Consider the following 16,038-nt stretch of genomic DNA (forward strand, 5'->3'; position numbering starts at 1 on the left):
CTACACGACTCATTACACTAATATTCTTTGATTAGGTCTATATAACTGTTCTAAATTGTGCAAAATGTCTTTGTTTGTCAATCACCAGTTGCCTATTTGTAAACATAACTAGTGGTTGAACTATGCTTCACAGCTTAAGAAAATTATGTAGGCCTACATTTTAAGTTAAATTACATAGTCTACCCAATATAAGCAAATCCTGTAGAAATATTTTTTTTAAAACAAACTTTGACATTTACCATTAGGCCTACTTATTTTCTCATTCTCACCTGCTGTAGGTAAGCCCACCCCTGCTATTTGTAATAGGCTGAAAGAAGTTTGTGGGTGGAGTTGCACAGGCCTAGGTATTTCAGGCATGAAATCATATGAAGTTCAGAAAATCGGGAGTCAAGAGATACCACTCCAAACCTGGAATTAACAGCCAGAAAATGGCTTTGACAAATTTGAAGTGGCTTGTTGTATTTGTCTTATGCAGTTGTGTGTCACAGGTAAGCTATATTAGAAAATTGTATTGTGCTTTTATTTTTTAAGACCATTTGGATTAGCCACTACTGTCAGTACATTAGTGATGCGACTAGTTTTGCATGGCATAAAATGTAATATTTCTTCAATTGCATTAGAGTCATGCATTCATGAATCGTGTAGAAGTAACATGGCATACATCTCATTTGCAACTTTTCTGTACTCTATTCACAGTATGGAGTCCAAGGTAAATTGAAGCCGTATGCTGTGATGGATTCTCTTCCTATTTGCTATTCAAAATATACACCCAATCAGACCATATTGTTACTTTCAACAAACTCCATCAACATATTGATCTGTCGATCTGTCTGTTGAGCTGTCTCTCGTTTGCTCACTATGGTACTCTCACTGTCTCTCATAGGTAGTGCACTTTCTATTAGTGTGTACTTCGTAACAACAAAGAGCATTATTGTCCGCTGGAGTCGACACGATGGTGCCAGCTCCTACAAGGTCACGGCTACCCCCAAGAACACAGCCGGACCCTCTACCTTTGTACAGTTCAGTGAGAACACGGTCATGGGCTCTGTCAACGGATTGCTCCCCATCACCCTGTACACAGTGAGGGTGGAGGCGATGGATGCTGACCTGAATGTGTTAAGTCAAGGAGAGGTGGAGTCGAGCACAGGTAGGTCATTCCTGATACAATGGACATGTTGAGTCCATCTTAAGTACAATATAGTCAGGGGGCCAATTCTGAAAAGGGCTTCCGTTAAGACTTTTGCGGACATGTTTTGGTACAAGCTGTCCCCCTATTTGTTTAGGTGGAAGACATCCATAGGTAAGATATTAGGGTGGTTGTCAGCCTGAATTTTTTTTGTGTGACTTGTACAAGCAATTTCAGGCCAATTTTTTGGTTTCCTGCTCAACACGATGTGCCAACAATAAATGTTGAATAAATGTGAAAATGTTGAATATTCTGTCCCGCTCCCGCATTAATGTGTCATTTTTAGTCCCGCTCCCGCCCGCATCTGTAACATGATGTCCCGCTCCCGCCCGCTAAAGCCCGCATGCAGGAGGGATAGCCTATTCAGTTTTTCTTTCTGTCTGAGCACACACCTGAGAAAAACTCCAGTTTCTTGGTTCTGAATGTAGGCTAACAACTGAAGTAGGCCTAGTCTGGTGCCCTCCTCTTTCGATTTTTGAGTTTTGACAATGAGCAGCAGGAACAAATTGAACCAAAGTCCTTTTAGGCAAGTCCCTCCACTCGGCGGCCATTTGACAACGCTTTTTGGGCACTCGTCGGGCATCCATATCGGCAGAAATGCGCGTGCGCAAGGCTTCACGACACCAATCTTGCTCCAGTGGCGAGATCACAACACATTTGGCACGATGTCTTCACAACACACCATATGATTGGCTCAATGTATTCACATCACACCACATGATTGGCTCAACGTATTCACATGTCGACGTTTTGCCGAGGAAGGGGTGGGATGTGTAGACAACGGCCATATTGGGGTGACAAACTAGCCCCATGCATTTCTTTTTGAGTGCTGTGTCTCCACATTAGAAAGTCTCTGGTTATGCTTAAACCCCGTTTTTTAATGCTGCCTAACAGAACATCCAGCTGAGCTATAGCTATGAACAGTATACTTTAATAATTTCCATATTTAATTTTACGCACATATTTAATTTGCGGGAGTGCAGTGAATCATCGGTTTGTCCCGCACCCGCGAACGCACCTCTCTCATCCCGCCCGCTCCCGCAAGAGCTTTCAAAAGTTGTCCCGCGCCGCACTCTTTTGCGTCGGGACACGCGGGTCTACCGCGGGAGTGCAGACCTCTACTGCCAAGAAACCATGCTACATTAAAGTGCATGATATTAAAATGTCAAATGAGATTCCGGATGGTCTGTTGGCATTTCATGCCATCACTGGATGTGACACTACCAGTCAGTTCACTGGAATAGGAAAAAAGAAGGCGTGGAAAGTGTTCCAGCAGTGCCCTCATCTTCTCCACAACTTTGGTGAGGATGAAGTAGGCCTACCAAGTCCAGCTATTCTATCCTCAGCAGAGCAGTTTGTCTGCAAACTGTATGATCCAAAAACAACCAGCACTTCAATCCATGATGTTTGCTATGCCCTGTTTTGGAAAGTGAAAGCCAATGTGGATACTTTACCACCAACTCAGGATGCCTTGTCTCTGCACCTCATGTGTCCCTACTATCAAACAAAGGTTTGGAAACAGTCAGTAGTGACCCATCCACAGTTGCCCTCACCAACTAGTTGTGGTTGGCACATAAAGGATGGAATGCTTGTTCCCCAGATTTTAATCAAAGAACCTGTACAGGCCAGGTGCTTGGAGCTGACGATATGTGGATGCAAGGAAAGTGGAAGTCAGTGCAGTACCAGGCAGTGTCGATGTCGAAAAAGTGGAATATTTTGTAGTGGGGCATGTGGATGTGCCTGTGCAGCTTGGTGCAAGAATACTCAGGTACTCACATCATTATTATTGAGTTTTGCCACATTATATGCAACTATATTGTTTCAGAGTATTTGGCATGATATTGTTTTTCCTGTTTTGTAGATTAGATTTATATTATGCCCTTGGATGCATGCATGCATGTTTTGTATTGGGAAGGTATTTATTATCAAAACAGTAAACTCTTCTTCTGTGTCCCTAACCAGGACTCAGATTGAGCACATGGACATGGTCCCTGGGTGCCTTCTGTTGGCTGCCTACCTGAGTGTCACTGCTTGGATGGGGAAAAACATACCTTTGCCATACAACTATTAGTTATTACATTACATTACATTACATTTGGCTGACGCATTTTTAACCAAAGCGACTAACAACATGGTTAACAGTTTAAGCAATTCTCTCAACAATTATAGGACAATTTGTTAGGATCTAGTGCTAGGATCAGCAAGACTAGTTATTACTACTAACTAGTTACTAACCCCTAACCCTAAAGACGTGAGAGAGCAGTTATGTTAGGATGGAATTAATAACTATAGTGATATGTCAATTAAATGTCATTTGTGTTATAACCTGGTACATTAATGAAGTCAAATAGCACCATAGACCACCATCTACAGTTCTACATTTCTGCCTTGACATTAAAGAATTATAACTTGTGCAGCATTGCACTGTCTCTCCCTACAAGCTTTAAACTTGGCTTGACCCATTCCCATAGATAGGGGTACTGATTGATAGAGGTTTTGGGATACTATGTTATGTTTCCAAGCTGATATTCACTTTGAAAACTGGTTCTCTGGTTTTTTTTTTTCATGTTCTAGTTCTGTTGTCTCTTACACTGTACAATACATGTTCATTCTGACACTTCTGCAGACAGCCCATGAGTGTTAGCTTTCATTTGATACCTTTTTTTATGTATATGGTCCTTGTGGTTGTGGAGATATTCAACATTTATTGTTGGCATGTCGTGTTGAGCAGGAAACCAACAAATTGGCCTGAAATTGCTTCATATACACACACAAAAATAAACCGGCTTGACAACCACCCTAATGATCATGCTTGCACATAAGTGGGATTTTATTGCACATTTGCCCAAAATTACAGTAGGCAACATGGAAGAAAATGAAAGCACTTTGGGGGGGGAAAAATCCGCTTTTACCACTTTTAAGAATATAGTGTTAAAATGGACGAAAAAAAACATTTTCTTAGCTGACAACCTGGCTAGAACACATGTTGAGGGGTTAAATGGATAGGTTGTATGCTTGTACCAAAAAGTGTCCGACAAAGTTTCAATATCAGTTTTGGCCCCCTGACTAATAGGTGAGACAGCTCAAGCCTTCGCTACAGGAAGAATATGAAGTATACATTACTGAATAACCTTACAAATGTCCTTGCACCAAATATGTTTTCACATATTTGTAATCTTGAGACACTTAATCTGTCTGTGCACGCTCCACAGCTCCTGACGTTCCCACTATTGAGGTGGCAACATCCAAGCAGAGTGAGAGCATCACAGTGGAGTTTGAAGCCATCTCTGGAGCAGCCTCTTACTTTGTGCGAGCTGAGGCTGCTGATGGGACCTTCTTCTCTGAGACACCAGCTTCCAGCTCCCCAGATACCATCCATGGTCTCGAACCCTACACTGAATACAGTGTCAGTGTGCTCACTGTCAACAGCTTGGGTGGACGGAGTCAGCCATCAGTCCCAGTTGTGGTCAAGACAGGTACTGTTCTCCGTCACGCATTTGCACGCTCACAGAAAAAGGAAAGCCAGTGCCTCTCTCTCTCTCTCTCTCTATCTCTCTATCCCTCTCTCTCTCTGTCTCTCTCTGTAATACACATACACAAACACAGTATCACTCTGCAGTCCTGACTTTAGGCTGGATTATGATATGGGGCTTACCCTTTATTGTATAGAGTCTATCCTGCAATGTATGGTAAATGTATCCAGCTTGACACCACCTGCACAAAAGGTGATAGTGACTCCATAGCATATCCTGCCCTGCCCTCAGGCCAATTTAGAGAGCAGCAGACGGTATTGAGTTTTCACACATGTGCAACTTCCCTGTTGGCTCTCTCTGCCTATTGTATATTCAGTATCTTGCCAGTAAGGCAGTAACTAACACTCAGCTCTTGGCGTTCAAGCCAAAAAATTCAGGCTTCCCAATAACAAAGGCAAAGATGAGGTGTGGGTGTGGGAGTACAGGTAGGAGAACATACCACAGGTAGATTCAGGGGGCTGAGCAATGATCTTACTCAGGGTCCGGGGATGAATCACTGTATCAGATTTAAGGAAGGTAAATAAATATTTGGATACATTTTCTAAAAACACGCACACAAAGAGCATTTTGATAATGCGGCCAGATTAGTTTTAGCAATTCATCCTCATTGGCAAAGATATACAGAAATGGCTTGTATTTTTCAAGAGAGTTGAATTAAACTTCAGTAATACCCATGTAGCCAGCTCACTCATTTACCTTTGCTGCCACACACACACACACCACACACACACACACACACACACACACACACACACGCGCACACACACACACACACACACACACAGTATGACAAATAGCATCTAAGTTGCTTTACCTCTGCCCCACAGTGCTGTCAGCTCCTCAGGTCAACTCCAGCTCTCCCAGTAATGACACCATCCAGCTGGACTGGGAGCCAATGGAGCATGCTGTGCAGTACTCCCTCACGGTCATCCTGCAGGGCTCGGACATTCTGCGGCGCCTTAACACCACCTCCAGCTCCGAGACCCTGGTGGACCTGGAGCCAGGGAGCACCTACTGCACCACGGTTCTGGCCTGGGATGCTGAAGGCCGGCCTGGGGACAGCACCGAAGTCTGCCAGCTCACACGTGAGACTACTGCAATCTCTACCTGTCCACTAATACTAGACGCTTGAATTAAAGGTTGTATCAGCGATTTCAGGCCCAAAAAAGGCCCAAACATAAATGATCACATTTATCTAATCTTTCCTAACGATCCGCTAGCTGTCTGTCCTATAAGCAGGCCGTCAAAAAAACGCGTCTCTGTAGGCACCCTAGGCTCCGAGATCTGTACACAAAACAACTGCCACCAACAAGGGTTGGCAACCCACTCAAAAGCAAAATAAAGTGTTTCAACCAATAACCGACGAGATGTGCGTTTAGAAGAGTTTTTATTGCACGGGAGGGAGGGGGAGGCAGTAGCGAACTACTGTAGCTCTCTGTTTTGTTTGAACATCAACAGAGGTGACGTATCTCCGCTGTCGCTGATACAACCTTTAATAATAACAAGTTACAAGTGAATCTTTTAACACATCCAAAAATATAAAAGACCCAATATAAAAGGTCTTTTGAACAGGAAGTACATTACATTGAAATGTTTACAAGGTAGCTTACATGGTCTTTAGAATAATTTATACACATCAGACTATTTTGACTTGAATGTTATTTTTTATTACCCTTGAAAGGACATTGTCTCTTTTTAATGATGCGTTTCAAATAAATCCAAAGTTGACCATACATAATTATATTATCAGTAATACCAACATAATATCAACATAAGCCTGTTGATATTGTCTATTGTCCAATATATCACAATGCTTTTATTACATAGGTTCCAACCTATAGCATTCAAGTTCACTTAATCCATTGTGTGTGTGTGTGGTGTGTGTGTGTGTGTGTGTGTGTGTGTGTGTGTGTGTGTGTGTGTGCGTGCGTGCGTGCGTGCGTGCGTGCGTGCGTGCGTGCGTGTGTGTGTGTGTGTGTGTTGGGTTGTGTTGTGTTGTGTCTTCAGGTCCAGCTCAGCCTCAAGACTTTGTGCTGTCAGTGGTGTGGGATGAGAAGGTGAGACTGCTGGTCTCATGGAACGCCTCTCAGGGGGCGAGCGAGCATATGGCAGTAAGCTCCAGCGGCCTGAACTGCACCTCCTCCTCCTCCTCGTGCTCCCTCTCGCCCCTCAGCTGCGGGGAGACGCACTACATCACGCTCACTGCCAGCAACCAGGCCGGACCCAGCCTGCCCTCCAACCCTATCAAGTTTGTCAGCAGTAAGGAAGTTTTATTTACACACACACACACGCACATGCACGCACGCACACACACACGCACGCACGCGCACACACACACACACATACTCATGCTTTAGGATTTAATTCATGGGATAGGAATAGAGTAATAGACTGATGTTAATAAGAAAAACAAGCTATATCATATGGCTGGATATAGTGTATTAAAAGTAAAAGAGACTGATCCGCACACCATATAGCTCCCATGGAAGGTTTTTTATTTCGCGTGCAATGTTTCGGGCCCCTGGCTCTTCCTCAGGGTTGCCTGAGGAAGAGCCAGGGGCTCGAAACGTTGCACGCAAAATAAAAAAACCTTCCATGGGAGCTATATGGTGTGCGGATCAGTCTCTTTTACTTTTGAACTCTTTCCTCTGATCCAGCACCCATCCGAAACAGTGAAAAGGGATGTGCGTGGTCACACGTTTACTTAATTGGATATAGTGTATTAAAAAATGCTACAATACCTCGTTATATTATTTTTATGATCATTTACAGTACTGTAAGTGTCTTTGGAACAGTGTTGACTCTTCACTGATTAAATCTGTGCAGTCCCTTGCGCACCCAATCCTGTGTGGCTATCGGAGCCAGAGGCAGGGAACTGCTCGGTGGACTGGGATGCGGTTGCCACGGCAGACTCCTATGGTACCTTTGTGAAGCGCGATGATGGTGTGGAGCAGAGATGTAATTCTTCGGAGACTTCGTGCTATTACAGCTGCCAATGTGGATACACCTATATCGTCACCGTGTTTGCCTACAACCAAGCTGGGTCCAGCCCTCCTGGGCCTGTGCTCAACTATACCACACGTAAGAGAACACACACACACACACACACAGTCACACACACATACACTCAAACATCTACACACTTGCATTCCATGTACTGTACTTTTGTCTTTGTCTTGTGTATAATAAATTGTCTGAGTATATTCATATATTTGTGTGTGTGTGTGTGTGTGTTTTTGTCTTCTTCTTTCAGTTCCTTGCTGTCCAGCGGATGTGTCTATCTCACTGGTCTCCACGGAAACACTGGAAATCATGTGGTCAGCAGTCCGTGGGGCAACATTGTATGAGACCCGGGCTGTAGACCAATCCGAGCTAATTGTGTGTAATGACACGTCTCCTGTGTGTGCACTGTCGGACCTGTCCTGCAACAGTCGCTACAACGTGGTGGTCATTCCATGTAGTGAGCTCAGTGGTTGCAACCGCAACTGCCAACCACAGGCGCATGAGACAGGTAGAGCACACAGACAAACACACACAAGCGCGCACACACACACACACACACACACACAAATATTTATATGAGGAATTTGTTACTTTGCTGTTTACTGCATGCATACGTGTTTGTCTTCTCAGCTCCCTGTATGCCTGAAATCCAGAGTGTATCTCAGGCAGATGGAAGTGTGACAGTCAGCTGGACATCTGACAACAGTGCAGCCAACTACACAGCCAGTCTTGTATGTGAGACGGATACATTTTCCTGTGAGTCAAATGGAACATCCTGTGAGGTACAAGAGCCAGCCTGTGGCTCCACCTGTGATGTCACTGTCATGGCTACCACCAGTGCTGGAGCAAGTCTTCCAAGCTATGTCGTTCCACTAGAAACAGGTATAGTGGGGAATGAGAAGTTGCAGTGTTTTTGTGTCTGTGTGAGTGTGTGTGTGTGTGGATTGGATTGGTCTGCACAATTCTCAAATTTTCGAAGAGTCTCGTCAATGGAACGACCCTGATCGAACTTCCCCACCTCAAATTTTCTTGGCTAGTATATTACAGTACAGACATACCTTATGACTGACTTATAACACATTATTATTGCACTTTTGTCTCTCTCACTCAGTGCCCTGTTGTCCAGTGAACCTGACAGTGGATCAAGTGACCCAGGCTATGAGCAACGTGACCTGGTCAGCAGCACGAGGAGCTCACACCTTCCTCACATCCCTGACCTCTCCCCGGGGCCATGCCCGCTGCCACGCCCAGGACACGCACTGCCTGATGGGATGCATCACCTGCGGAACCAGCTACAACGTCTCCATGGAGGTGACGAGCCGCACGGGCCGCAAGGCGGAGTGCAACTACCAGGGATTCTCTTCAAGTGCGTCACACACACACTCACACACTGGCACACACACTATCTCCCTCTTTCTCTCCCCTTCCCTTCTTTACTCCCTCCCACCTTCTCCCTGTCTATATTTCATTCTTTATTTAAAAAAAACAGCACAATACACACTACACCATTTCATGTGTGTATAGTTACAATTGGCATCTCCTATCACTTCCCTTCACTTCTCGTCTCTTCTCCACAGGTGTGTGTTGCCCATCAGGTGTGCGTTTGTACAGTATGGCTAACAACACGCTGAGGGTGTACTGGCGTTCGTCTGGCTCGCTCAGCAACTACACCGTGGACGTCCATGGCAGCGCTGGCAACTACACCTGCTCTACTCCACCTGGGGGAAGCCACTGTGACATCTCGGACGTCACCTGTGGCGATGTCTACACGGTCGTCGTGGCGCCCTTTAACATGGACGGCAGCCAGGTCTCATTCTGTCCACACAAGCTTTACTCAGGTATAGCATTTATAAAATGGCTTGATGACAGTATTTGTCTTTGCTATTTCCATTTTCTTTTCTTCTTTCCTTTCTATATCAACGGCTTTCATTCCATTGAGGGGAGTGAGTCTGGGACACCAAACACAGTTGAGCTTTCTGGAGGTGTTGGTCTAATTCAATGACTTGACGCTCCCAGAAAAATGCTTTTGAGGGCATCTTCGTTGTTGTTGTTTGAAAGTAGCATTATGATTGTTACGTGCCTTGTTCTGTTATATACTAATACTAATTATTATTATATACTAATACTTAAATAATACCTTGTTGTGTTATAATACTTGGTTAGTGTTATTGTTATAGTTCTTGGCAAACACTTTTGTCCAAAGCAAAGTACAACATAATAAACATACTAATAATAGTAATAGACTAAATCATTTTCACAGAATAATAACAATAGCAAATTGTCATTATAACAATAACCATAAACATATATAAACTTTGATTGTAAGGAGAATTAAGTCGTAAGATACAAGGTAAACAGATGAGTCTTTTTGGAAAGCCCAAGAATATCACTAGACAAAGGGCATTAAGTAAATCATTCCACCACAAAGGAATCCCAGAAAAAAAAACATTCTTGACTATGAACTCTTAGTGTTGATGAAAGACAGACTAAGCAGACACTCATCAAAGGACCGCAGTGGGCAGGCGAGAGGGGGCATAACGCTTGATCATACCATCAAGATAACAATGTGATAACAATGCAAGATAACAATGCATTGCAATGCAAGATGCAAGATGTAGTTGATCATCAATTATGACATCCAAGTGATGTGCTGTTTTAGCTGAGTTCAATGAAGAAGAGCCAAGCTGGTTGCTTTTTGGGAAATGGCTGGATTAGTTTGGAATACCAGAAGTTCAGTTTAGGAGAAATTGATGTGAAGGTGTTGATCTTTCATCCAGACTTGAATATCACTGAGGCATGCAGTAATTTGAGCAGAAATAGTTGTCATCTGGTGGGAAAGAAAGTTGAGTAACACCCACATTATAGTGCTAGGCGAATCCATGGGAATGAATGATCCCACCTGAGGAAGTGGTGCAAATGGACAACAGAAGGGGCTCAAGTATTGATCCCTGAGGTACAACTGTAGTGAACTTGTGAGAGTCTGATATCTGTACTTGCCAACAGATACTGAATGAATGAATAAGGTAGTATGCAGGCCAATTTCATGCTTTTCCAGAAATTCCTTGCTCATATAATGTAGAAATGAGAATGTCTTAGTTCCCTGTATCAAAGGCTGCAGATAAGTCAAGTAAAATGAAATCTGATGACTGAGGAGATACTTTAGCTACTACCAGTGCTTCAGACAGATAAAAGAGCAGTTTCTGTAGAATGACCCATCTTGAAACCACACTGCTTAGGGTCTAGTAGGTTGTTCTTAGAAAGGAGTGCAAAGAACCTTTGACAATAATGGGCTTGTTTTTTGGGTACTTGCGTAATCATTTGTTTTGCCATTCATTAAAAGCTCCAACCAATTGCTAGAATGCTCAAACTGAAATAATTTCTCTCTTCTCTGACAGTATCCTGCACAGGAGATTACGTGGGAACAAGTGAGTCTTTTCCACCTTCCACCTTTTCCACCAAACAAACAAATAGCAAACAATGTATTATTTTGTTGGTATAAATATGCTGTACCATCATTATATGTATGTACTCTATATATATAAACACTTACATACAGGCATGTATGTATGCATGCATACTGTATGTAAGTGTTCTCACATGAGAACCTTTAAACCCATTGAAAACACTCATTGCTTTTGGTTAAATGATAATGTGTGATCAATGTTTATGTCATGGTCTTCTGAAAGATCACATCACACTCTGAATGTAAGATGGCCATTTGCTGTGGTTTGTTCTTCCTGATATTCATTCGTATTTTCTTTCTTTCTATTCAGTAATCTATCGGGGCAGGAGGAGTGTGGATTAGAACATTCTGATATGTCATTTCTGGTAAGGAGAAACTATAAAGCTTGAAACAAAAACACGCACACGCACAGACACACACACACACAAACACACACACACACATACACACACACACACACACACACACACACACACACACACACACACACACACACACACACACACAGATACACAGCCATACACACACACACACTCAGTACACTTAGCTGGAGTGTGTGACTGTGTCATGCAGCCAGAGGCTGCATAAAAGATGACAGAATGACGGAACTTGCCTTTGTCGGGCTGTGGATCAAGTCTCAGGAGGGGCACCTATGAAATTGTCCTTATGATAATAAAGTCCTTATTATCAGGGCGACAAATGGAATCATGTTTCTGTAAAAAATAACTAACAACATGAAAGCTGGCAGACACCTAATCTGTTGAAAGTAATTTGTCACACACATATTCTCATCTGCTTCATCTAAGACGCACACACACTTTGTGACTTTTTCTCCCACACAGCTGCTAAATCTACCAAGCATCCAAAGCATCCATCACCCCCAGGAGCCAGACCAGAAAACCCCTCTACCCTTACTGCGTCCCTCCCAGCACTGGACTGGAAGGGGAATATTTCACACACGTGTCTGCTGTCAACGGAATCATTGGAAATGCTTTACATTGATGTTCCCACAAATAGCATTACAAGATGCATCAAGTAATATGAGGAAAATAGTTAATTTTGAACGAATGATAAGTGTAGTTAAAAGATGACATTCATTGTGTAAAGCATTTTGTTACATTTTATGCCATATTAAAATGGACAATTAAAGCACAGATACATAGGTAATATTATGTGCTATAGACTTGATGATGATGTTAACTAGGCATTGTGGAATGTTAATGGAACCTAAATGTAAAACATTACTGATTCTGTCAAGACATTAGAGAATGAATAGGATTTTTTTTATCCTTTCTGATCCTATTGTTAATAGAAAAAATAGACATGTTTAGGAAATCACAATAATTAAATAAACACTCAAATTTATTTTTCACTTTTTTAAAGTCCTTCATCCTGTGGCATTGCACTGCTAATAAGATACAATGCCTAATGAACTAAATGCACCTTAGAGTCTAAACTCTTGTAATTATGATGAATTTAAGATAAGTTCCATTTTGGTTACTATTCTAATTGTAATGATGGACTATATTTCCTCAAAATATGAATGTCCAATTTTCATATCAGCCTACAAAGTTAAATTTGTAACTTTAAAAGACATTTCCAATCTGTCTTGTTTTTAATTCAGAAAAAAAGAAGTGAATGACAATAGTGAAGAAAGTGGAAAAAAAAACGTAAATATATTTTAGATTGGCAAGATTAAGACCATACATATTTTGTTTCAGACAGTCCTGATATGTTTTGTTGCACCTCTGTTCAAATAGAAAATGAGTAATGTTTTTCACAATTTGATATATTTCGGTTTTTATAAATTTTATAAAATGCCCTGTCCCTCTGCCCAAAGTTCCGTGCCTTCTCTGGTACTATTCTGAGCTGTACACCATCCAGAGTAATGCTTCCTGTAAGTCCTACATGGCACAGTCTCCCCACCAGAGGATGTGTAATAAATTCAGTACACAAGCACTGGCAAATTGATCTGTTTCATTTTTATTCTGTTAGAGTATCCTGCTGCATGGAATGTACTGCCATTGTCAAAGAAAGAAAGACGAGTCTGTGTGTGTGTGTGTGTGTGTGTATGTGTAGATAGATAGATAGATAGATAGATACTTTATTGATCCCCAGGGGAAATTCAAGGTCTCAGCAGCATACAGACAACTCAAACACATTCTTTAACAGCAGAAAGAGTAATTGTGTGTGTGTGTGTGTTGCTGTGTGAGGCAGCAGGCTTTTCACTACTAAAGAGCTATAGTTTTGTGTAAAACTACCCCTTTTCTGAAACTTCATATGATTGGCTAAATTGCATTGTGCCTAACAACACCCCTTAGCTGTTCTAGGTCACTGGAACCTACAACCTGCTTATTGCATAAATAAACACCAACAACAATAAAGGTAGTTCTGATAAAAGATAAACAGTATGTTAAATAAAATCTAGCGCTAACAAGGTAAAATTTTATATTTTTTCTATTTTTTCTAAAGAAAATGACAATGTTTCCTGTCATGGCTCAAGTTCTCGCAAAAATTAAGCTTTTAAATGGGAGTTGTGTTTATTGTAGTGTGCTACTTACAACACAAGTTATTCCTGTGCCTCAAACAAAGGAATGTTAGTGATTAAACTGGCATCCCTCCTACAGGGAGGCTGTATGTGAAACAACAGACGCATAAGTACCCCTCACCTCACCTTGATCAATGCCTAAGAACTAATGGCTGCTTGTGAGTGCACTAAAGTCATACTAACACAACGCAACATGAGGCACAACACACACAAAATGTGAAGAGGTGCAAGAGAATAGCAGAAAGGGATGTGTCAATTTTAGAAGCAGTTATGTAACATCCACAAAAGAGAGAGAGGCCCAATTATTTTTAGGGCATACAGTATTCTTTGGTGAAAAGTTTACTGACCTATGCCCCAGTTAACATGACACCATTTAGAGGAAAAAGCTGAAACTGTTTCCCATAAACTGAGTCAGTGTTTTCCCTAATGGAGGATCAGAAGTAGGCTACACAATATTGAGTTCTACTTAACATTCGGTTGCACAGTATGAAGGAAACTGATACTTATGTGGGTAAAAAGTACCATCTACTCCTGACAACATACACAAACATAGCCAACAGGAACTTCAATAGATAGTTCCTCAGGACTTGAAAGAGATGCAATGAATGAAAATCAGTTGTGGGTGGTTTCAGTGTACACCACAAGTAGGCAGTAAAATACAGGGGTGGAGTGGCAATCGGGACTATCGGGAGTTCTCTCGGTGGGCCGGCCGATCGACCTTGCAATTGCACTAAAAATTTTCCGCGAAAATCTCCAAGATTCACACTTTAATATTAAGGAAGTCTAACCAATATTTATACGACTTGCTCACTGTCTATATGTCATTCATGGTTACCCTGCACACTCATCTCTCCCATGCTGATTTTTGTGTGTAGGCTAGCCTTAGTTTTTTTATCTCTTTCATTTTTGTCTTATTCAGGCGTTACTGAACTTTCATCACAAATAAAAAATGACAATGTCATTTGTTTGTTTGTACTTAAATTAACGTAAGCCTAAGCTAGAATGGAGCAAAGCCTTCTGGGAATGGGGAATGTGTTTCTGGTTTATCCAATGAACCGATTGCAGGTCAAGTCTATTTACAGAAATGTAGGGGGATAAATGAGCGGCCCCTCGTCTATTGGCATGACTCTACAAACGATCAAGTTCGAAGAGTTTTGTAGTCGACGGATTTGCGTGGTTGCTTGCTGTTTTACATATAGTATACTTTTTTGATCCCGTGAGGATGGATGGAAGGCAGAGAGAAAGGTTAGCGGAGCTAAAGCATTGACGTTATTGAAACTAGCACAAGCTAGTCTTATGTTGACATGTAGCCTAGGCCTAGCCTCAGTGGCGTAACTATAGTAGGTGCAGCAAGTGCAGTCGCACCAGGGCCCGTGACCTCCCGGGGTCCGTCGCTACCCCCGCAATGCAATTGCTGGAAAATTCTATACAGGTCCTTTCTGACTGCCGGCATGCCTTTGACCAGGCCAAGGCTACAGCGCAGACGCTCGCAAATAAATGGGGGGTTCAGAGTACATTTGAAAATGTTGAGTGAAGCGTCACTTTGACGAACTATCGGAAGATGAGCGCTTAACCGATGCAGAGAGATCAAAGTGCAGGTATTTAATGCAACTCTGGATATCATAATCAGTCAGCTCTCCCAAAGATTTGCAAGTATGCGGGAAACTTGTCATGTGTTTGAGTCTTTACGTCATGACCCTTCAACTCGCAGGTGATGATGAACAGAAGTCATCTATTTTTCAACTTGCCAAAATGCTGGTGGTAGATTATGACAGTGTAACATCCACATTCGGGGAAGTGTGTACTGCTCTCAGGCTCGGACTGGTAATCTGTACAACCGGGCAAATGCCCGGTGGGCCGGTCTACATGTGGGCCGGTGACCTCCGGGATTTTTTTTTTTTTTTTAAGTTATTTAGCCTATTTGCGGCCAGTTATGTAGGCCTAGCCTATAAATGCAGTTGCATCCATTTGGCTTGGGGGTGACCGGTCAATAATTAATTTTTGCCTCTTAAAGACAGGTTCAGTGTGTGTTACGATCGCGCCCCCCTGCCCCACCCCTCAAGTGGATTTGTTCGAGTTCGAGTGCATGGTAGCCTAGGCTGTATAAGTGCCCTCCGCTGGCTGGTGTTAACATTATTGCAGTTTATGGTTATGGTTATGGTTATGGATTTAGCAGACGCCTTTGTCCAAAGCGACATATAAATACAAAACAACATAATAATATTTAAAAATGAACAGGGAACAGATTAAAATCTAGGTCAAATATAGTAAGGAGAATAGTTGTAGTACACAATAATATCAATTC

At 42.3% G+C, this 16,038-nt stretch overlaps 1 protein-coding gene across 1 annotated transcript; it reads left to right on the forward strand.

The window, feature by feature from the left end:
• The first annotated feature begins 858 nt into the window (after positions 1–858).
• Positions 859–11,527, forward strand: LOC143116470 (fibronectin type III domain-containing protein 7-like). The gene is made up of 11 exons (XM_076277668.1): positions 859–1,147; positions 4,399–4,662; positions 5,547–5,804; positions 6,727–6,978; positions 7,546–7,800; positions 7,973–8,230; positions 8,353–8,604; positions 8,834–9,088; positions 9,300–9,560; positions 11,118–11,147; positions 11,496–11,527. Exons 1-11 carry the CDS (start codon positions 859–861, stop codon positions 11,525–11,527), a joined length of 2,406 nt encoding a protein of 801 aa, XP_076133783.1.
• The last annotated feature ends 4,511 nt before the right edge of the window (positions 11,528–16,038 follow it).

Source organism: Alosa pseudoharengus, unplaced genomic scaffold (assembly GCF_046254945.1).
Source record: "Alosa pseudoharengus isolate Yale_2024_CS ecotype anadromous, Long Island Sound unplaced genomic scaffold, YU_APseudo_1.1 YU_APseudo_1.1_scf_11, whole genome shotgun sequence".
Taxonomy (NCBI): Eukaryota; Metazoa; Chordata; class Actinopteri; order Clupeiformes; family Clupeidae; genus Alosa; species Alosa pseudoharengus.